This window comes from Channa argus, chromosome 12, assembly GCF_033026475.1.
Source record: "Channa argus isolate prfri chromosome 12, Channa argus male v1.0, whole genome shotgun sequence".
In the NCBI taxonomy this organism is placed as follows: Eukaryota; Metazoa; Chordata; class Actinopteri; order Anabantiformes; family Channidae; genus Channa; species Channa argus.
Window position 1 is genome coordinate 20,144,985 of NC_090208.1, and position 24,551 is coordinate 20,169,535.

Sequence of the window (24,551 nt, forward strand, 5' to 3'; positions counted from 1 at the left end):
GACAAAGTCTAGGAACCAGGATCAGTTAAAAAGATATTTTAAAAAAATTAACCTAATGTAACCTAATTAAAAATTAAAATGTAAGTAATGTATTTTTAAAGTCACTTATTTCTAATCGTGCATTAATGAACAATATATTGTTCACAAATTAAACTTAAGTGAGGTCCTTCGACAGCAACACCACCATTTTTTTGGGGGGGGTACATTAACACATGGTTCTATATATAATGACCCTTATAATGACCCTTGCTTCGCTGCTACAGAGTTCAACAGTGACACTGAGGAGGTCTGTCAACTATTCCTCAGCATTTTATTTACACTTGAAGAGTGCTCTGAATCAGATTATAAGATGTTGTTATAGTTGAAGTTATAGTTGTGGTCTTTATGATGCAGTTGCTCTGCTGTCTAAGGACGGGGCAGCTCCTACACACACACACAAACATAACACACAGCAACATTGGGGACACAGCTCCCAGCTGAGGTGAGACATTCAGATGAAAAAGCCTTTTACTGCATTGATTTGTGCAAAAACAATCAGAGAGTAGAAAGGCAGTAAAGGTCTTTAATTATAAAACACATCAAACAAGCATAAACATGAAATGTGAAGTCAGCACTGCTTGTGGTCATCGCATGTATGTGTTAACTATCGTTATGAATACAATAAGAGTTTTCTTTATGCTGTGGAATTCAGTTGGAGTCCATAGCAGCTATTTCACATTTACATAGGAGCAGGTGAACTTTCTTTTCTAAGGTGAACCATCTTGAAATCATTTATAATATACCAGTAAATGCAGGTCAGGTAAGGACAGTATGTACAGCAGCTTCATCAGATGCCTGCTATGAAACAAACAAAAAAGACCTTCAACCTTCATGTCCAACAATCCTGCAGTTCTTGGTTCGAACCCCGGCTCACATGTTAAAGTGTTCTTGAGCAAGACACTGAACCCCAACGTAGTTGCTCCTGCTGACTGTTGGCCAGCTGCATAGCAGCTCCCCCATAGGTGTGTGTGAGTGCAAATGGGTGAATAAGAAGCAGAGTAAAGTGCTTTGAGTGCCAGTAGGTAGAAAAGTGCTATACAGGTGCAAGACCATTTAGTCCAGCTCCTACAGCAAAAAAAATACATAAACATCCATCAAAGTGAATCAGTGATTATCTGATGTATTATGGCCTGTCAGACGTCACTATAAACATTGTGAGCTATGTGAAGCAGTAACCACGACGACCCCTGTTGTTTTAACATGATCATTTATTGACCATCCAATGATAATATACAATTGTCTGTTGCAAGTTTATTTACTTTACTTTGACATTCTAAATGGCAATGCCGCTTAGAATGTATATTTCCAGGCTGCTTCAGATCTTATTTGAGTCAATGTGAGTTGTTCTAATTTTTTCTTTTTTTGCTCGAAATTATGTCATGAATAAATAGTGATAAGTGCCGACTCAAGTGATCGAAAGAAAACACAAAATTATATTTATTAACACTTTCAAACCTTATTTGCAATTAAAGAGTGCAAACAAACAAACGTACACGCACACTCATAGTGCACAGCACCAGTGTGGGAAGACAGATCTCAGCTGAGGTGAAACAATGTCATCTTTGCTAAACTGATCACATGTTTGCAATGTGAGTGAGATCAGGTGGAGTTTGCAGCAGCGATCTCACATGTTCAAGGCAGCAAGTGAACTTTCGTTTCTAAGGTGAATCAACTTATTATTTACAGTATCATAGCAAATGTTTGTGTAGTTGCAGGACAGGTAGTGCAGGTTTGTACAGGAGGTTCATCAGATGCCTGCTATGGCTGATTAAAGCTGTGAAACTAAAACAAAACAAAAGCTTTGCAGTACAGAAATTACAATTCATCATCACTTTTATCTACAGTCCATCCACCTAAAGCTGGATGTTATTAAAAGCTAGATGTGCTACACTTAATGCAGTAACTGTTCAACCAAATGTGCCACAGGTTTCGGTGGACACTGAAACAGTCAGAGTCCCAAACCAGGCAGGACTCAGAGATAGGACGACTGGGCTAACAGTTAAGGGCTACAACTATTACACCTTTATAGTGTAAGACAATACTGAATTAAAATAGTGTCCATTCTCAGGGGCATCTCACAAACAACCCAGCAGTGAGAAACAGACTGTCAAAAAAAGTTAAAACTACCCCTACCTTGAACAGATACAACAAAAACAGTGATGTGCGCATTTACATTGACTAAAATGGGATATTCTTTGAATAAAACTCTTGCAAGTCTCTAATTTTTCCTTCTACTTTTCTCTATGTAAAACATAAAAGTACATTCCCGCTGCCATTTAAAATAAACATATGTAAGGTAGATTATGGCCTAATGTTTCTTAACAAAATCTGATTCAAATCGCTCATTAAATTTAAATAAAATTATTACTAATCCTGAATTAATGGATTATTTCAACCATAAGATAAAGCTGTAAACATGCTAAACCTGACTGAGTACTGTGATGACGCATGACCTGGGGGTGAAACCTTGCACAGCATCTGTCAGAATCTGTAAACACAAAGATGTCATTGCTTTATAAATCAGCTCCTGAACTTAGTACAGCAACAGAAGTAAATTCCATTTGGAATGTCCAGTATTTATCTTCAGGTCATTTCAGAACCTACGTGAGTAAATGTGAGCTGTTCTGACTGGAGGTTTTTGAGATTAAATCATGAGTTTTGAGAGAGAACTCAGCTGAGTAAAAGAACACATTAACATCATCATATATTGTTCAGGAATTAAACTTTACCATGGTACATTAACACTTCCAAGCACTATAAATAGTGTACATTCCTTCCTTATTTTATTTGCACTCAAAGAGATTATCAGATAAAGTTATAGTTTGGTGTTTGTGATGCACTTTCTCTCCTGTCTGCATCTGTCAGTTCTCCCACGGTGATCACATGTCTGAGTTAATCATAGTGAGATTGTCTAATCTCTAACTCCTATAAAAACAATAAAATACAAAGAGTTGTCTGTGTGCTGTGCTAACCGTTTAGCAGGATTTGTCATATAAGCTAATGAGTGAGCAAATTCAGCAAGGCAGCAGGTGAACTGTTGTTTTTAAGGTGAATCAACTTGAAATCATTTACAGTATAGTAGCAAATGCTTGTGTAGTTGCAGGACGGGTAAAGCAGGTCTGTTCAGGAGGTTCATCAGATGCCTGCTATGGCTAATTTAAGCTGTGAAACTAAAACAAAACCAAAGCTTTGTGGAATAGAAATTACAATCCATTATTAAGTAAACACTTAATACGATTTACGAACTTGGACTTCTCAATCAAATCAGCCATTACCACAATTGACCAGAAAAGATGCCAAACATGCTAAAACACTGTAGAAACTGCAATGTTGGTGGAGCCTTCTATTGAATAATAATCTGCTATTTAATTTATTTCAACATAAAATATCGATCAGTTTAAGCAGTTTTAAGCAAAATGCACTAGCGGACTGTTTTGGATGCCATTAATGTCTTAGCTATAAAATTTAAAAAAGAGACATTTCCTCGTAGAAGGTAATGTATTGCTGTATAGAGAGTGATTAGGGCATCATGGTGGTGGAATGGTTATAGTTTTTACCTCACGGCTAGAAGGTTACTGGTTCAGTATCCCTAGCCGGCTGCAGCCTTTCTGTGTGGAGTTTCTTCCCATACTTCAAAAGTGTACATGTTAAAATATTTGGTGAGTCTAAATTTTACTCTAAGTGTGAATGTGAGTGTGAATGTATGTCTTTCTGTGTTGGCCCTGAGATAAACTGGCGACCTGACAAGAGTGTAGGGAATCTCTCCCCCAATGATAGCTGGAATAAACTCCAGCCCCTCGCCACCCTGAACAGGTTGAGTAGTTACAACTAATGTTGAGAGTTTACTCAACTTATTAAAAGAATACATACAATTACCATGCTTCCTACCATGTATTGTGCAAGAATTAAACTTAAGCAAGGTACTTTGGCACTTTTAAATCTAATAGGTAGTGCAAATTCTTTTATTTTATTGATGCATTATCTTAAGTTGTGTTATATAACAGGACCTTTATGCAATGACTCATTGGCTCACAGGTTCAAGACTTGAAAGTCTCTGTTGTCTGAGTCTTTGTCTAACAGCGGGTGGGGCAGCTCTTACACATAAACACACTCACACAAATACATACACACACACTCTTATAACCGCAGTAGGTGAACTTTCATTTTTAAGGTGAATCAACCTAAAATAATAATAGTAATAGTAATAGTAATAATAATAATAATAATAATAATATTATTATTATTATTATTATTATTATTATTATTATTATTATTATTATTATTATTATTATTATTATTATTATTATTATTATTATTTTAGCTGCAGGACAGGTAAGGCAGATATGTACAGGAGGTTCATCAGATACCTGCTCTGGCCGATTAAAAAGGTTTGTGAAACCAAAATAACAAAAGATTATCAAGCAAACACTTTTATTTAAAGCAACTTACTAGTGAGGAATACACACCAGTGCCCAAAGACACTTCCATATACAGCCAAGAGGAACTGAGAGTCAACCCACAGAACCTGTGGTTCATGGACAACTTCTCTACCAACTGAGCCACAACTACAAGTGACCAGAAAACCAATAATATGAAAGTTGCAAAAACACTCTGTAGAGCTGAGGGAAACTGCAGTGTAAGTGACAGTGTTGGTTAATTCTCTGTGGGCTCAATATGATTTACTTTAATCCAATATAAAATATTGATCAGTTTAAGCCGAGGCAACAAATGCACTGTGTGCACAGATTATTTTTTCTGAGATGTATTTATTTCTGTTTTTTAGCATTTTTATTTTTAATTTTCTAGCTATAAAATTGTAAAAGAAACATTTCGTTATACCAGGTCATTTCTGACATTGAGTAAAGACAGTGGGTAAAAGCATGTGTGTGTTTACATGAATTTACTGTTTGTGTTGTCTATGTCAGTGTTGCTGCAGCAGGTTTGCAGTTCTCAACCTTCATGTTCAACCTGTCTTTGCATCCAGCAAATCCAGCAATATTATCATTCCCTCGATAACCAGTACAGCAACAACCAGCACTACAACTATTGCACCTTCATAGTGTGAGAGACTAATAAACTCAAATAATGTACCAACAGTGTTGCTTGAGTAATATTGGTGCTTCCAGTTTGTGGTATTTACTTTTACAATTCAGGTACACAAACATTACATTGTACTGATTTTTTAAATCTTCATACTTTCGGATTTATACTAACCAGCATAGAAATTACAGTATTAGTTTAGATTAGATGAGATTCAAACTTATTGTCATTACACATGTACAAGTACAAGGCAATGAAATGCAGTTTAGTATCTCAACCACAAGTACAATAAGCAGTGCAACATATACAATGTACAGTATTCCAAAGATAGCACTATTATGAACATAACATAAATGTAGAAGTACTGTGGAGAAATATTATACAGACAGGAATACTGTGGACATGATGTACAGATGAATGTGTGTTATTAGACAAATTCTCAACACTTATTTACGAGTCAGTATGTGCAAATTTTGCCATTAGTGCCATGGACATTAAGTATAATGTGTAACAGCATAAACAACAGTTGACAGTGCAGTGTATAAGCTAATGCTTTATATTCAGTACATGAATGAGGACTTGGACCAGTGTGTGAGATGGATACAATTCAATGTTATATAATAGAGAATATATTGTAGGTTAAGACTCATTCAGTTCACAAGCTATCCAGCAGTACAAAAGTTAGAAATACCCCCACCTTGATCAGATGTAACAAAAACAGTGATTTGCAGCTCTACTTTATCTAAAATGGGACATCTACTTAATGAGTACTTACTTACATTTGGTAAGTATATTTTGCTTCGTATGCCTTTCTAGGTAGAAGCAGAATATGAGACTTGCAAGACAGCATTCTTACCCACTACTTTTACCAGTGTAGAACATGTAAAACATCAATGTGCTTCCTGTAAAGCTGTCATTGAAATAAAGAAAACATGCTGAGGTTGGATTAAGGCCTAATTTTGCAGAGAAAAGAGGTGATTAAAAGTCTGTCATTAGATTTGAATTAATTTTTTACTAATCCTGCATTAATTAATTATTTTAACTATAAGATAAAGTTATAAGATGGAAAACATGCTAAAACTGACTAAGTACTCTGACCAGTACTTTTTCCTACACTGTATATTCCTACTGTCATTTAAAGCCACAGAAACATAAGTAGGTGGATTATGGCCAAACATTCGTATCAAAAGAGCTGGTGTCTCTAGAGTTTCTGGCATATACATGCATTTTTCAAACATAAGTCATCAACACCATCATATCTCAGATGACGGTGATCGTATCTAAGCTGGGTTTTTCCATCACAGGTGTCAAACAGGTGAGACAGCAACTGTCTTCACACAGCAGTCTGAGCTTTGTAAGGAGAGTATATCTGCAAGGTACAACCACAGCAACCCCTACTGGTTCAACAAGGTAAGTTTTGTTATCAGGCAGCTGCCAGAGTTCAAACAAAAAGGACAATATTTCTGTTCACTTATTTTGTGATCCTTTATTTCATTTATCCATTTAAAACAAATTAAAGTTTGCGAAATTTGCAAACCTACGAGACTTCAGAATCTGGCTCCTACTAGAAGCCTAGTAAACAGTCCTCGTAAACAGTTTGTCAGCCTCATGGGGACGAAGTAGAAGAAGTAGAAAAAATTATAAAGAGATAGAAAATAAAGAGTAAATTCTAACTTGTTATTTATTTTCAATCCTGCTGTGTTATCTTGGGGCAGCATGGTGGTGGAGTGGTTAAAAGGTTCCTGGTTCAAACCTACCTGCCGTCTGTGGCTTTTCTGTGTGGAGTTTACATGTCTTGGAGCCACAGTCTTAAGACATGTATGTTAGGTCAGTTGGTGAATCTAAATTGAATATGAGTGTAAATGGTTGTCTGTCTGTGTATGTCTGTGTTGGCTCTGGTGACCTGTACAGGGTGTAACCCTCCTGTCGCCCAATGAGTTTGGGATAGACTCCAGCCTCCTACATTTCCCAGAAGGATAAGTGTGTACAGATAAAGGAAGGATGGATTATCATGTTCCTAGAAGCACAGGCCGAGGTGGAGGAGTTGCAGCAATCTTCCATTGTAGCTTATCAATAAACCCTAGACCTAAACATAGTTATAACTCATTTGAAAGCCTTACTCTTAGCCTTTCACACCCAAACTGGAAAACTCAAAAACCACTATTATTTGTTATCGTGTACCGTCCTCCAGTCCCTTATTCAGAGTTTTTGATTGAATTTTCTGATTTTCTATCTGATTTAGTGCTTAGTACAGATAAAGTCATTATAGTGGGTGACTTTAACATTCATGTAGATGCTGACAGTAACTGCCTGAGCACTGCGTTTAATTCATTATTAGATTCAATTGGTTTTTCCCAAAATGTAAATAAACCCACTCACTGTTTTAGTCACACGTTAGACCTTGTCCTTACGTATGGAATTGAAGCGGATAATTTAACCATATTTCCTCACAACTCTCTTCTGTCTGACCATTTTTTAATAACATTTGAATTTCCAATAACACACTATATAGCAGTTAGGGAAAAATTCCACTATAGCAGATGCTTAAGTGAAAAAGCTGTCAACAAATTTAAAGAAATTATTTCTTCATCATTTGCTTTACCATATGTTAATACAATGGAAAGTAGTCTCCTTAATGTTACTCCTGCACAAGTAGATTATCTTGTTGACAATTCTGCAGCCTCACTACGTACAATACTCGATAGTGTTGCCCCTCTAAAAAAGAAGGCAGTAAACCAGCAGAGGCGATCTCCATGTTATAGTTCACAAACACGCAACTTAAAACAGGAAACACGAAAGTTAGAAAGGAAGTGGCGTTCCAGAAAGTTAGAAGAATCTCATTTAGCCTGGAAAAATAGTTTAAAAATGTACAAAAAGCTCTCAGTGATGCCAGAACAGCATATTATTCATCATTAATAGAAGAAAACAAGAACAACCCCCGGTTTCTGTTCAGCACTGTAGCCAGGCTGACTAAGAGCCATAGTTCTGTTGAGCCTACTATTCCCTTTACTTTGAGCAGCAATGACTTCATGACCTTCTTTATGTATAAAATTGTAGCTATTAGAGAACGAATTCACCAGATCCTCCCCCCAAAAATTACAGATAGATCTTCATGTACAGCAGTGCTAGAGTCATCGATAAGGCCCCACTCCCTGTTAGACTGCTTTTTACCCATAGATCTCTCTGAGCTAACTTCAATTATTACCTCATCTAAACCAACAACCTGTCTGCTAGACCCTATTCCAACTAAGCTGCTCAAGGAAGCTTTACCCTTAATAGATACATTCATATTAGATATCATAAATCTATCTTTAGAAACAGGCTATGTACCACAGGCCTATAAGGTAGCTGTAATTAAACCATTACTTAAAAAACCCTGTCTTGATCCAGGTGTTTTAGCCAATTACAGACCAATATCTAATCTCCCCTTTATTTCTAAAATAATTGAAAAAGTAGTCGCAAAACAATTATGTGATCACCTTCATAGGAATAATTTGTATGAAGACTTTCAGTCAGGATTTAGAGTTCATCATAGTACAGAAACAGCACTGGTAAAAGTCACCAACGATCTTCTCATGGCCTCAGATACTGGACTCATCTCTATACTTGTTCTGTTAGATCTTAGTGCTGCATTTGATACCATTGATCATAACATTTTATTACAGAGACTGGAACATGAAATTGGAATTACAGGAACTGCATTAGGTTGGTTTAAATCTTGTCTATCTGATAGATTTCAATTTGTTCATGTTAATGATGAATCCTCCATGCACACAAAGGTTAGCTATGGAGTTCCACAAGGCTCTGTGTTAGGACTTTTTACTTTATATATGTCTCCTTTAGGCAACATTATTAGAAAACACTCCATAAATTTCCAATACCCAGCTATATTTATCTATGGAACCAGATGAAAATAATCAGTTAATAAAGCTTCAAGCATGCCTACAAGACATAAAGGCCTGGATGTCCCACAATTTTTTACTTTTAAACTCAGACAAAACTGAAGTCATAGTATTTGGGCCCAAAAATCTCAGAGATATGATGTCCAACCATATTGTTACACTAGATGGCATAAGCCTGGCCTCCAGTACTACTGCAAGGAACCTTGGAGTTATGTTTGATCAGGATCTGTCCTTTAACTCACATATAAAACAAATCTCTAGAACAGCCTTCTTCCACCTACGGAACATTGCCAAAATTAGGAGCATCCTGTCTCAAAGTGATGCCGAAAAACTGGTCCATGCATTTGTTACCTTTAGGTTGGACTACTGTAATTCCCTACTTTCAGGATGCCCCAGTAACTCCCTAAAGAGCCTGCAATTAATCCAAAATGCTGCAGCAAGAGTGCTGACTGGAACTAGCAAGAGAGATCATATTTCACCTTCACTACCTTCTCTCCATTGGCTTCCAATTAAAAGTAGAATAGAATTTAAAACCCTGCTTCTTACATATAAAGCTCTGAATGGTCAGGCTCCATCATATTTAGAAGACCTCATAGCACCATATAATCCCAGTAGACCACTTCGCTCTCAGAATGCAGGCCTACTTGTGGTTCCCAGAATTTCCAAAAGTAGAATGGGAGGTAGAGCCTTTAGCTATCAAGCTCCTCTCTTGTGGAACCAGCTCCCAGTTCAGATTCGGGAAGCAGACACCCTCTCTACTTTTAAGTCTAGGCTTAAAACCTTCCTTTTTAATAAAGCATATAGTTAGTTATAGTTATGCTGCCATAGGCTTAGACTGCTGGGGGACCCACCCCCCAATGCACTGAGCTCCTTTCCTCCTCTTGACCATCTCTCCTCTCCTCTCATCCCGCAATTGTCACCAATGTATGTCATTAACTCTGTGTGTTCTCTCCCGTAGTTGTCTTTGTCCTCCTCTGTCCCCTTCTCTCTGTCCCTTTCGGCAGGAGTCCCCCGGCTTTGAAGCTGTGTGTCTTCCAGCGTGAAGCTACTGGTCCTACCAATCTGCCCGATGTTTTGTTGTTGCTTTTTGTTGCTCTGTTCTTTTCTCTCTCCCCTTTCCACTCACCCCAACCGGTCGAGGCAGATGGCCGTGCACCCTGAGCCTGGTTCTGCTGGAGGTTTCTTCCGTTAAAGGGAGTTTTTCCTCTCCACTGTTGCCTATGGCTTGCTCCAGGGGGAATTGTTCTCTTTATATATCTTTATAATCTTGACTTTATTCTGTAAAGTGCCCTGAGATGACTTTGTTGTGAATTGGCGCTATATAAATAAAGTTGAATTGAATTGAATTGAATTGAATTGAATTGGATGTTTTATCTTGGTATTTTAAAGGATTTGGTCATTTATTACTATTAAACACCTAGTTCAGTTGGCAAGGCAGTCATTCACAGACGTCAGGGTCAGTGGTTCTGATCCTCGGTCCCGGCAGTATGTCGAAGTGTTTATGGGCGAGACACTCAACCCCCAACAGCCCATTTATATCCCCAGCTGTGCAGTGCTGCTCCAAGCCTGGTAGAAATTGGGGAGGGTTGCGTCAGGAAGGGCATCCAGCGTAAAACTGCCCAAATCAACTAACTGACAATGATCTGCTGTGGCGACCCTGAACTCACAGGATAAGCCGAAAGGACAAAAAAACAAAACAAACAAAAAAACACCTAGATAAAAGTGTTTCTGAAATTTACTTTTTAAATCTGGCTGTCCCTGAGTCACACTGTGGGAGACATCAGCCTTCAGCTTGAATGTTTTACTTGGTTTCTTGTTGAGTAGATATATTAAAATCGCACTTCATTATTTCAATTTTGTTTTTTGGGGAGATCATCTGACTTAAACACACAGTCGCCTAAGAAAGCACTCACACTGCTTTCCGTATTAATTTAATTTAAAAAACATTAGCTATATAGAAGCTATAGTCTGTTTGGAGTTTGCAAAAACGATTGAAACCCAACAAAACATCTAATGAAAACATTTACCATCTAATATATTGGCACCTGAGATGCCAGCTGTGACAAACTTGAAGCTGTAATTTCTAGCAAAGTGCTAACACCAGGTATTTAACCCTTAATAGATCTTATGGACATTTTGTGTCGTTCAGTTTTTGATTTTCAATTTTAAAAGGTTGACTAGTTTAAAGTGAAAGAAAATATTAATAGGACATTTGAAGGTGACATTTTCCGTCATTAGGATAAAATGTGTTAGGATTTTTAAAGGAGGGTTCATAAAAGGGTTTGAATTACTTTTGTCAAGGTCAGTCCTATGGACACATCTCTGTCCTTGCATTGGACAGTTTCCATGTGTAACAAAACAAAGGTTGTTGCAATCACATGAATAAAATAAAAATACAATTTTAATCTTGCTGTCTTCTCTATTTTTGTTGTTACGTCCTTTACATTTCAGACACAGTTGACATATGTTATGCATTTTATTTAACCCGTGGAAAAAATTAATCCAGAACAATTAGGTGAAACACATCTAAAATGATCATAAAACGAATGACTGTAAAAGAAATAAATAAGCCAAAGTACTTTAAAAGACATCCGTTTTATTTCCAGTTGAACAAGCCAGAACAGCATGTCAATAGGAATAATACACAGGTTACGGTTTCAACATAGGATCAATAAATAAAACATTAGTTGTAAACATTTTCATCATGAAGCCATGATATAATAATTATATTAAACTCTTTGTTGGTTTTGTTTGCAGGTTGTGAAACTAACTTGTTGAGCCAGCCAGACAACAAACCTGATGTTAAACCAGCTCACAAAGTCTCTCAGGAGCCAAAGTGCACTGCAGTGCACAGTATGAAGATTATGCTCATTTAGTCTTTATTGAGCTCAGTGGATAATATAACTACATCCCCTCTTTGAAAAATTTAAAACATATTGATGCACTTCAGCTTTTCTGAAAAAATTTCTACTATGGATTACTGATTTTGAATTTAAAGAGTATGCTAAATACAGTTGTTCTACTTCTTTGGTTGATTGTATAGGATCAGCTCTGCTCTGATTGGCTACAAAGTTTTCTAAAACACCAATAAATTAATTTGTGACAATTAAATGCCACTGTAGCTAGAGGCGACCTGGCTGCAGACAAATATGCCAGATTAGTGGATTATCTCATCAGAAGTAGTCAGCATTAGCAAGAAGGTGTTAATCTTGGCAGACAATGAACCTTGAGAGAAAGCTGGTTAGTCTGAGGGTAAAAAACAACTCATGCCCTCTTTTTTTGGTTGACACATTCATTCTCATTGTCAAGAAAAACAGCGAATGGCGTCAGGTTTGTTGAATTTTAGGTAAAACAACCAGTGGTAAAGAGGCAAGTTCACAATGTGGATGATAATAAAAAGTAAAAGCAATGCACCCCATTAATCAACATTGGTAGAAAAGAACAACAACAATAATACAGGCTAACTGCATTTTCCGACAGAGTCAAACAAGTGAGCCAGTACCCTGATAGTTAACACATTCCTAGACAAAAATCCTTTAGAGTCTGAAATGTTTTTAGATGTTGACATTTGAAGTGCACTTGGTTTAATTTATGAATCAGAATCATGTAGAATGACCACTAAAAAGGCAAGACAAGTTCATATCCCCACCACAAATCTTCACTTTTAAAAAATCTCAGATTTAATATCAGATGACACTGTTTCTTTACCTCATGTTTTTTGCAGATATTCACAAAAACAAAAACATTTCAAACCTTTTTGTTTTAGCCAGGCTGCAGTAGAAAACAACAATAATTGTACTAAGTCACTTTCCCTTCATGTGAATTGCACATCATTAGTATAAAATATGAACCTTCCTATTTCCAGCTAAAAAAACAAACCTGCATAAGAATCTTTAGTGTAACTGCCTGTAAAAAAAGTGTTTGGAGAGCTGTCACCAGTGCTTACGAGAAACATCGAGAATAAAGATTTGCTCGGTCTGCTTATAAAGCACTTTTATCCTTTTATTCACCTCTCAATCTAAATTTGATTAATTCAATCAAGGGATATTAGGTAAATTTGGAAGGGAGTACAATTATTTTCTTACCATTAATGAATGCTGGGAGGTGAGATGGGCAACTGAACATCTAAAGGTTGGGTAAGCACCATTCGCAATATCCCCAAAATAGCACCAATCTATACATATCTTAATTTTGTTCATTCCAAAAAGTTAAAACCAAGCAACATAATACACATTTTATGTAATTACAGAACAAAAAGCTGTAAAACACAGCACCAGCAGAGCCTGCTCTACGAAACACAATTTTTGAAAATGTAAAATTAGCCAAGTTGTTTAGAAAGTGCATGCAGTATTACAAACATTTGACAAGGCCACATGTCTCTCATAACCAGTGTGAACATCTCTCCAAGGTGTCACCTAGATTAGTGAACAACTGGATGATTTACTTTATGTTATGCTGCTAAAAATATTTAAGTTAATTAGCATTATAGAATTTTTAGTATATGAAAAAAAGGCAGATCATCTAATGTGATTAAAGTCACCTGAACAAAAAAAACAACAACAGCTTTTTAAAAGGATCCCACGTTCTTGTTTTGACTAACATCTTAATAACACAGTTAATACGTGGTTAAACTGGTAATGCACATAATCCACTGAAGCATGTCATAATTTTTCTTTGTGTATCTGAAACTCATGTTCAGCCCATTTCCAGCACAGAATTCAGAATACACATACATTAAAACACACTGGGATGAAGCTCCTTTTAAATGTAATTTATGTTGATAAATTATAGATTATACATTGACCTTTAGGTGTTTTAGGTGTTTCTATCAAAATGCTGAACCTTAACCCAACTAGCAGTAACAGAGACACGTTAGAAGCACTAATACATTAGGTGTCCAAAAGAATGTAGAGTTTTGAGTTGGGGCTGTTTTTTTTTTGCCTTTGGCATAATAATGTCCATGTGTATAAAAGCCAGCTCCAAAAACAAATGGTTTTCCCTATTTTGTTGTGAAAATATGTGAAAGTACTTGACTAGTCCGCAAAGAGCCCTGACATGGACCGTGAGCCAGATTTCATCTCCTAGCATCAGTGCTGGGCTTCACAATGCTGTTGCCCCTTGCAGCCAGTTTTAGAGATCTGGCAGAAAGACACCCACAAGAGTGTTGACAGTTTTAGCAGCGGATTAATGGTTATAAGATGAGATGTTCAACTATCATCAACTATCACAAGTGGGTGTTCAGGTGTCCACATAATTTGGGCCATTTAATAAATATTAGTACACATTAAAAAATATTAGGAATCATCAAATATCCCTCAAAAGCTTGACCTATTTTGATTTCCTACTAAGCTCCATTAATACAGAAAATGAAATAAAATATCAGCCTTAAACCTTTGTATGAGTGCATCCCAAGTAATCATCTAAAGCTTCACTTGGAGAAAACAGTTTAACTGAATTGCATTGTTAAAAAAATCTAAACATAATTCAGTAACAAACTCATTTTAGAGCAAAGGTAGCCTTCACAATTCCATAACCACAAGACCAGTTTTGATCAGTTTTCTCTAAGGAAGATGACCTACTGGCCCTGACCTTGACCAATAAGTCAAGTCCCCAAAAATCTCTAAAGTAAAGACTGTGCTGGAGTTTGATATGTGGGTCAGTGTTGCTCAGCTTAAACACAGTCCTTTGAATAACAACTCATTTTGTGTTACCACTACAAATGCCCTGGAGTGGCACTAAATGGTTTTAGCTAAGATTTTTCTTTTCACAAAGCTGTGAAAAACAAGGAACAATTTGTTGGTGATCTGACTGGATCCTTATTATTTCCACTATATTTCTACAAAATGCTGACCTGGCTGTATGGACTAAGAGTCATCAATGCTGCCCCTACCTCCTCTCAGACTTACAATGGCAAATAAACACTGTGAATTCCCTGCTGTTTTGCAAGTTTCTCCCACCTTCATTAGTCTTTAGGGAATTTTGTGCACATAGTCCCTGATTCTCACATGTACAGAGAAATATTATACATATTGGGTATTCTCCATTATTAGCATCTCTGGCTTCCCATGATTTTAATGCCTCACAGGCATCTAAATGTTACTGCAAAGGGAAGAAATGAGAATATGTAGTGAGTTTTAAGCCTTAATATAGAGCCGTCAAATCCCGGGGTCCACACAGGGTTAAAACCTCCACATGTGAAAACAATCAAAGAACATTAAACCACAGATTTGAACAAACTGAGGAAACAGGGATGTCAGTCCTCTTCCCTCATGATAGGCAAGATTGGAGACAAATTTTTATGAGGCTGGGGTCTGAAGCCGAGCTTCTGAGGTCTTGGGGGATAAAGTAACACACACTCAATACATGAGTTATTCATTCATTCATTCATTCATCTTATTCACACAGACACACTCATCAGTCATCTCATTCTAGTCTCAGCCTTCCTCTTCCTTCCTCTTCATGTCTCAAGTCCAAAGATTAGACATTGTAGTTAGGCAGAAAATTCACTGTCACATACAAACACATGCATACAACCTTCCTCGCCATCCTTTCCTCATCACCTCTTGCTCGACAAAAGGTCAGACGTCGTAGTCAGGCAAAGCGGAGTATGTGATGCCACCGACAGATGGAGGGCTGGAGTGGAGAGGAAGAAGCCAGCAAAAGACTGAACCTAGAGAAAATAAAATAGATAATACAACTGATAACTTTAATCTGTATATATAAGCAAAATCTTTATAGAAACACATTAGTCTAACATTTACAGTTGTAGTTACGGAGTGAAAGGTACAGATGACAAACGCAAACCCACCTCTTCCAAAGACCTCCCGCAAAAGAGCAAGCTTTGGCTTGCGGGTGTGTGAGGGCTGGTGAGGCTGCCGTGAGAAGGAGGAAGATGAGGATGATGAAGATGCAGAGCCTCTGTCCTTGATCATCAGCCTGTTCCTCATCTGCTCTATGGGAGTCTCATCTGTGATTATGGAGACCAACTGAAACAGACAGAGTTTTGTAACTTTTTTTCCTTGGCCTTTTACTTCTGACGTTGTCGGAGTTTCGAGATCTGTCAGAAGACCTTTCATTAGCAAAGCAAAGTCACTTTATTTAACAGTCTTGAGCAGCTTCATGCTTTCATAAATCCGGAGTCTTGTGGAATAAAGGTACAAAATCCATGTATTTATATCAAAGGGCAGAAAGTTAAAAACTATATATGTATACCTGATCATAGAAGATGACCATGACAAACACGCCAAATAACACCGACTCCACCAGGAGGATAATGTAGTGAGCACTGAAGGAAGAGAGGAGATAAAAAAAAAAAAGTAGAAATAACACAAATGATTTATATAGCTAACTTACTGAATGAGAAATTAAGAAAGAGCAACACAAAAATCTACCTGAATGTTTGTACAATATTACCACTTCATTGTAAATTTTAATGGTGGTATGATGCATATAAGCAAACATATGATTTACATTCAGAGATGTTGACACTAGATGTTTTGGTTATACTTTTATGACACTAGTGCCATTGTTGCATTTAGTAAACAAAAATGTACTGTAGAGTTTACTGAAGTCAACATTTTGTTATGGGTTTGTTGTTTTTGTACTGGCCAGTATAACAGCTTCAGGCTATACAATATAAAATATGTTAACAGTCTGCCCCAACAGAAATACTTTATTAAGACTGAAAAGAAATGTTGGACGCAACATTTGATGTTGTTTTATTAAAACAAGGTCAGTGCCCAGGTATTCCTGACCACACATCGAAGCGTCCCTGGGCAAGAATGAACTCCAAATCACCAATCTCCAGCCATTCAGTGCCGGTCCCAAGCTGGGTAAAATTGCCTACGACTACGTCGGGAGGGCATCCCGTTAAATTGTGCCAAATTAACATGTGGACCAATGATCCACTGTGATGACCCTGAACTTATGGCCCGAAGACAAAAATAAATAAATAAATAAAATACAGATGTCACTTAATAAAAAAACTAGAATAATAAATAAAATGTTGACCTCATGGTGGGTCTAGTGCAAAATGTTGGAGACTAAAGCAAATGTACCCAACTCCAGAGGAATGATGCATCCATTTGTGAGGTGGATGAAGCATCACATTTTTGCCAGAGTAATTGCATGTGAGTAAGCAAATGAAACCCCACTTTCCACATTGTGTCAGCACTCATAATCTCTTTCTCCACCTTTGTGCGGTACTGCATCACTCACACTATCAGGTGTTTGCTGGGCACCTCCTCTCCTTCTTTCTCTGCATCACCTTCTCTCTCACTCCTTATCCTCCACACCCAGGCCGACACCACCAACACCATGGAGTAAAGGCTGGCCATGCCTGTACACACACACACATTCAAAAATAACAATATCCACATCCCTCATCAACATCAACAGTATTAGCTCTAGTTCTACTTGTGGTAACAAAACTCACTTCTAAAGTAGCTTGTAAAGGGAGGACTGCAATACAATTCAAGATTGGATTCTGGTGTTTGCTCTTTCCAGCACTAAGAAAAGATAAGATCAAACTTTATTGATCTCTCAACGGGAAAATTCACTTGTTAAGCATCTCACAGGGATAGTGTAGGGTTCAAAAGGCATTTTATAAAAGTGGAATATACAGTGTATATCCATATCCATTTATAACCGAAACAAACAACCACACAGCCAAGAGAATTTACAGTGATCGAGAATGACCAGAGATATTCAGCTGAACTGTTGAATTGTACGGTCTCAGCGGTGGGAATGAAAGATCTGCAGTAACGCCCCTTCCTACACTGAGGGTGTATTAGTGTATTAAATATGATGTTTTCTGCATGTATTCACCTGTGTAGAAGAGAAACTGGATGAAATACTTCTGGTTCAGCTCCCCAACACAGTTGTTGATCCTGTAACACATATAAGAAAATCTAAAATAGGAAGTTGACTAACAGAATAAAGGGGAAGAGGCAAGTCTGAGAAATGATGACACAGGGGAAAAACAACACAAAAGCTGCCTGGCTTTTTCCTCACCAGGGACAGTGATGGTCCATGCGGCGTATACACCTCTGACATACGCGGCAATGATGTGCTCTGGGAGGTCTATAGGTTTCACAGCGACTGCACACCGTCCAACCTTCACAGCCCTGAAAACAGCAGGCCAACAGGTAAAAATTGAATACAACCTGATGACTATTCAATTGCAAATAAATAAACAAACATCTGATTGTTTGAATGTCACAGAGACTGAGTGGAACATCGTACTGTAAAGAAAAATAAACCTGCTCTTTTACTTTGTAACATTTCTGTCTGGCTTTTAATTTTGAAGCAGCATACCGTGACAACTAAAACTAAAAAGGGGAGAAATCGCAAATATACCTAATCAATCATGGCTTGTTTGGATTTCGGATGTTGTAAATGATTAAATTGTGATTATAGAGAACAAATTTAAGCTGTTGGGATGAGTCTCTGGCTCAGGAGGTAAAGCATTCATCCACGAATCCCAGGGTTGTTGTTTTGATTTCCGGCTTGTGTTGTTTGGATTTTCACATTTAACTATGTATGTATGTATGTATGTATGTATGTATATAAATAACTAACTAACTAACTAACTAACTAAATAAATATAAACTTTGCCCCATTTTAAAATATCTGTCAAATATAAGTGCGTGTCGTCATTGAGACAACACTTTCCAAGCACCTGTCATTAAGCTAATGGGTGCACATTAAGGAGCTCTAAAGCAGATATAAGTACAGTTGTTAAGAAGTAAATACAGAGAAACCCTGTGATAAATACATAGTTGTTAATAATATAGTTATAATCAGAGAGTTGCCACAATCTCCCTGACAATCCCTCTGTTATTATCATCATTTAGCTCTTTTTTTTAACCTCCCAGCATGGTTGATTTCATGACAGCAAAATAGAAGCTTGTGTTCTCCCAATGTAGAAAAATCAGACTGAACAATGGGCAATTAACAAGAAAAAGGTTTTAGACTGAGCAACAGAAAACGATCTGACTCACCCGCTCACTCATACGAGACGACTGTGATCGAAGGTCTGAGAAGTCTATGGCTGTTTCGGGAAGAGGCACCATGCCTGGGCAAGAACACATACAAACACATTAAATATAATAGTTAAACTAAATCCAATCAAAATTTTAGTTTTTTCGTCATTAAACCCTTTGCCGACTCCATGACCTATTAGGCTAAATAGTAAAAACAAACTAGTTTACTGACCAGGATCTGAGAAGACAGCTTTAGCATGGCAGGCCAGCAGCAGAAGCAGAATCAGGTTAAAAACTGATCCATGGAGAGTACACCATATACTGTGAGAGAGTTAGAAAAAGAGACTTAAGACACACAAAAAAAACCGAGCATGTTTATTACACATTCTACCGTATGTACTCTATGGCCTAAACAATGCTTTCTTCATTAGTGATTTCTTGATTCATCATTTTTCATGCCAATTTTTTTTTTAATGGCAATCTAATTTTTAAGATTCCATGGTGACATCTTATATATCTTGTATTTTCCAACGGCCCAATATATATGAACATTTTAAATTATTAGGTCCAGAGGTGGTAGGGTACAAAAACAAATATTTGCAGTACAGTTTAAAATCATTACTTAAGGTGAATTACAAAAGTGCATGCCATAAAATTTAGTAAAAGTACTCAAACAATGTATTTTAAATAGTTCCGAATCAATGTTCAAGTCTAGTCCAGATTCATATGGTATGGAACAATAAATTACAAGAAATCTGAACGCGATCTTTGCCTTTGGGGAAGTACTAAGAACGCTATCTATCACAGAGCTGACTGGCCGCTGAGCCGCACTGTTTTGGATACGATACGACCGTCACGGCTGGTAAACAAAAACAAAAAGCCGCGTGCTACTTTCTGTCAATGATTACAAACACATACACAATTTATAGTTACATTTACGTCAGGCTTAGACAAACAAGACTGGTTGTCTTCAGACCTGTGTGTTGTCAAATGAATGGAGACAGGGCAGGAAAGCAGGCGCCATTTCGTTTGTTTAGCCGTTTAAATGACATAGAAACGCATAGTACTGACCTGCCAGCGTAGGCTGGGATGAGAACATACTGTATAACCACGTAGTCCGCGTAAAACACGCTGAAATAAGTTAAAATCAGACAGATTACGCCGCAGGGGTCTCGCCTACAGCGTAGAAACGCCATCTTCTGCTGGGCTCCGCCCCCTGACCGGCTTCCGTAATATGTCATGTCGAAACCCGATGCTACTTTCCGGGACCGTTGGAAATAAATGAACCAATTATAAAGGGCGAGTCCACACTAAAACTTACATATTTGGTTGTAGGGTTTTAGGACATTGAAAATGCATTTTTATAGCACAATTATTTGAACATGAATGTATCAATTGGGTTAGATTTTTTACAAATTAAAGAGGCCGTATCTTTCTTTGTGTTTACCTGTCAATGTGCAGGATAAATAGACAGAGACGCTGATACTATACAAACACTGGGTGGCAGTAGACAGCGCCATGTATCGAAATGACGCTTCGCTCCTCCCTTGAAGTAGGCAGTAACCTGCTCGTCATCCTCCGCGTTTGCTCAACACTTTTTTTTTTGTTGTTGCTGGTGACTCTCAGGACGTGTCTCTCTGTCTGTAGTTAGCACATATCTTTTCTACTGTTAGTCCTTTCTACGAACAAGCCAGCCTCTCTGTCGGATATACTATACTTCGAATTAGAACTTGTTTTTTTTTTTTTTTTGGAACACATTGTGGGTAAAAGTCGAAGTGGGAAAGCGAGACCCAAAGAAGAAGAAGCACATTAAACTGGAGGAGGAAAAGGGCGTTCATAGTGCGAAGTAACCATGGAGGTTCCTGGTATGCAGGTAAGTGGAAAGGTGGAGGCAGTGCGAGATTTGCAGGCTTTTGCGAGTCAAACTACAGGAGTTTATCAGCAACAAACGGGGTATTGTGCAACTACAAGTCGTTACCTTCACGTTTTAAAGTTATTACCTGACGTGTATGTGAAAATAGAGCCTCTCCATACATTTTGTAAGTCACTGTGTTATAAAGAGATTTTTAAGGGTTGAGTTTATGGTGAACTTTTGAATCATAACTGTGGGTCCGACTACTTGCAGTGTAGTTTTTGTGACTTTTTGTTGATACTCTGGCTCTTCAAACTGTGTTTATATTTACCTTATGGTGTTCATTTTATAGGATCCAAATAATTGGAATTTACTGACATAAAATGTGACGTTTCTACTCCACATTGACTTCATAGCGAGCGTATGGTGTTTCCTAGCATAGCTGTATGCCAGGGTATGAGAGACAGAGAGAGAGAGAGAGAGAGAGGTTGTAGTCCTATTGTATTTTATCTATAATATTTGGGCAGCGAATCAAGTACGTCAAATGTAGTGGATAGTGAGCTAAAGGTGTTTATATCTCCTAACATGACTTAGAATAGCTCTTTCATACTCCAATATGAGTATTGATATTACAATGTGCATGCCACATAATGCATAAGATGTCCAAAAAATATTATTACAGTGGTTTTTATTGGTGTTGATTATACTTCTTAAAGTATTTGTATATTTCCTGATTGATTTCTAAAGTTGTTGCTTACAATTTAGTTTACAGTAACTTTATGTTTGGTATATCTCTTAAGATGTCCCCATAATGTCCACAAAATGACTTGCAAGATGATGGTGATACTCTATACTGAGTTAGTAGTGACATTTTGGCCTTTCAGCCAGTAAAGCTGAGTACACCCCTGTGCAAATCACAAAATTTCATATAAATGTTTGATCATTCAAAATTGTATCATCTTACAATAGCTATTTTCAGACAAATGAAGAGGCCATGACAAACTCAAAACCAGAAAGCCTTTAGGTGCTCCTGAAGATAAAGTCGGTTGACAATTAAGACAAGAAAACATTTTTCAGGCACTCATGGGGCAACTAGGTGTAAAAATATATTGAAAGTCTTTTTTTAGTTTGGCACACTAATTGATAAAATAGTCATTTTGATTGTACCAGATCTTGAATGTAAAAATTATAGCAAGTGATTTTTCATGACGCGCATGCTCTGTGTACTTAAAATAGGTTTTACAATTTACACCATAATCTATGAACACTACAGATTTTATTTTATTTTTTTTACCTTTTGATGTGTAGTGCAACAAGGTATCATATGGTAAGGATGCATCATGCAGGTTTGTAAACCCAGATACTGGATGAAAACTAAAGCCCCTTTCAGACATGAACTGGAATTCAGACATTTTCCAGACTTTTTCTGGGGTGTATCTATGTGTGAATGCAAAAACCCAAGTCTGTTGTCCCTGACATTACCCAGACTTTACCCAGCCAGCTCTCTTGTGCAAAGTTCGGATTACCTCCGGCAGAGCTCATTTTTAAATAGAGGAGCTAATACTCCAGAGGATTCACCATGAGTGAGTGGGCGTGTTGATCATGTCCATTTCATGTGAGTGCTGCAAAATCAGGCAAATACAAACAACCGAAGGTGAAGAACTCCTTAATTCATACGAACACAACAACAATGTCGCAATGGAAGGACAACGAAATTTGTGAACGTTTGTCGGTAAGGGGAGACATGGAAATAATAAAAAAAAAAACAAGGAAGAGCATGATATTCTGTGGTATACGACCAGATTGCAAGGCAAATCACTGTCACTTCCAGATCTTTGTTTTTACAAAGATGTTCTGCCACCTGCTCGAAGCGCCCATAAACCACCCCTTTCCCAGTTACCCGGAGTATTTCTTCACAAGTGAAAACACATCTTGCATGGACTATCTCTCAATGTTGGTTACATGTCTGAAAGGGACTTAGAACCCCCTTTGTCAAGAAGCTTGGCATTAGATGATTTAATTGACATTACTCTACTAGGCTACTCATGCCTCTGCTGTAACAGCATCATCTCTCAGTGTAGTATATAGAGGTTTGTGATAAATATAACACATAATACATGGATGGCTGCCTAAAACATAAATCCACATAGACCTGAGTGTCAGTCAGAACAACATTAGACACAATCAAGATTAATGAACTTATTCAAATACATAACGCTGAACACTTGGAGCCATTATGAGTTCAGATGTTATACATCATCTTAAAATTTAAGGCCTCTCATAATAAAATTAAGCTTGTTAAAGTTGTTTACATTTTTAAAGCAACTCAGGGCTGCATCTTTAATTTAATAAAGGTTGAAAATGTAAAAATTGTTTATAAGCCTTTCTTAATTTTTTTTTAAATCACAGACTCTGTCAGCCATCATCGATCCATCTATCATCTTAACTAATTATCTTGTTCAGGGTCGTGGGGGTTGCTGGAGGCTGTCCATGCTGTCACTGGGTGAGGCAGGCTACAGAAGCTAAACAAGTTCTAATTAATGGAAAAAAATTAGTTGTAGAACATGAGTCAGACAGCGTGTCTTTGTAGTTTAAGAAGTGTTGGGGGCAGTCTCCAATTCGGACATTGTTTTATTTAGTACTAGGTAACTCCACAGACAAGCAACTGGAAGGGAATTGTTCTATATGTAAGTTACATAGGTAACAACAAGAAAGAAGAATAAGACACAAAAAATTAAGTTGTAGGAGAGCAAAGAATTGGAAAAGGGGAGAAAAAAATAAAAATAAAAATTAAATCAATTATTGAATTATTATAAATTATTATATTAAATAAAACAATTATTCCTCTTATGGTTTTATTCGAGGAAAGTCTGGAGACAGACTGACTCTTAACAAGGTGTGTTAGGTGACCTATAAGCCAGTTGTTGTTTGGCCAGCTCTCAGGTGTGTCTACCTGTGGGACTAGCTACCTGGCTGTCAGCTCAGTTGCTCTGTGTGCTTTGTTTACCCCAAGTAGGCGGGGTGGAAGTAGTGTCAGAGGCAACACACACCTAACATACAGCAGGCTCTGTGACATCATACAGGCTTACAGAAATTTCCTTTGTACCTGCCAAGAAGACTGATGATACATAATGTGATGTGTTTTAGTAATGGGGAAACATTCGTGATATTGACACATATATATTTTCCTGGACTCCACTACTGATGATTTTATTACCGATTAGTGTGATTAATTGCAACACAGTGGTAGAGATTTTAGTGCTGCTGCCTCACAGCTAGATGGTCCCAGGTTTGAAACCACCTTCAGCCTTTCCATATAGAGTTTGCATGTTCTCCTGCTTGTGTGGGTTTCCTTCATGTACTCTGGTTTCCTCCCACAGTCCAAAGACATGCATGTTAGGTTATTTGGTTAATAGGTTAATTTTGTGGCATTAAGCCAAACGCATTTGGCTTTTGTATGGTGGCCTTGAAATGTTTGCCTGTTTCCGGAAAGGTTGTTCCTTGAAATGTAGTGTTGTCTGAATTGTTGTTTAGCACCTCAGGGCCACCAGATATTTGTATTGTTGTTCCAGAAAATTGGGCTATTTTTCGGTACCATTTTCGGCTCTGCAAAGTTTTGATTGTCTTTTCTTATTATTTTCACCCAAAAATGAAGTATAGGCTACTTGTGCTGTTACAATGCAGTCTTTGCCTTGAAGAAATTTGACCAAACTTAATAGTTCCATAAAAGAGCAA

At 37.4% G+C, this 24,551-nt stretch overlaps 2 protein-coding genes across 3 annotated transcripts in view; one reads left to right on the top strand and one right to left on the bottom strand.

The window, feature by feature from the left end:
- Positions 1-13,834: 13,834 nt before the first annotated feature.
- Positions 13,835-20,178, bottom strand: zgc:77880 (zf-DHHC domain-containing protein). The gene is made up of 9 exons (XM_067524989.1): positions 20,036-20,178; positions 19,197-19,285; positions 18,983-19,056; positions 17,994-18,106; positions 17,808-17,869; positions 17,199-17,319; positions 16,194-16,266; positions 15,790-15,967; positions 13,835-15,651 (listed from the first exon to the last, which is right to left on the bottom strand). The coding sequence occupies exons 1-9, from the start codon at positions 20,158-20,160 to the stop codon at positions 15,560-15,562; spliced, it is 927 nt and encodes a 308-aa protein (XP_067381090.1). The 5' UTR covers positions 20,161-20,178; the 3' UTR covers positions 13,835-15,559.
- A 380-nt stretch (positions 20,179-20,558) lies between these two features.
- Positions 20,559-24,551, top strand: part of stk26 (serine/threonine protein kinase 26) — a 28,493-nt gene continuing 24,500 nt past the window's right edge. For both annotated transcript variants that reach the window (XM_067523687.1, XM_067523688.1), the window contains exon 1: positions 20,559-20,837. In XM_067523687.1, coding sequence (XP_067379788.1) covers positions 20,817-20,837 — 21 coding nt within the window. In that variant the 5' untranslated portion in view covers positions 20,559-20,816. The remainder of the gene's footprint in view (positions 20,838-24,551) is intronic.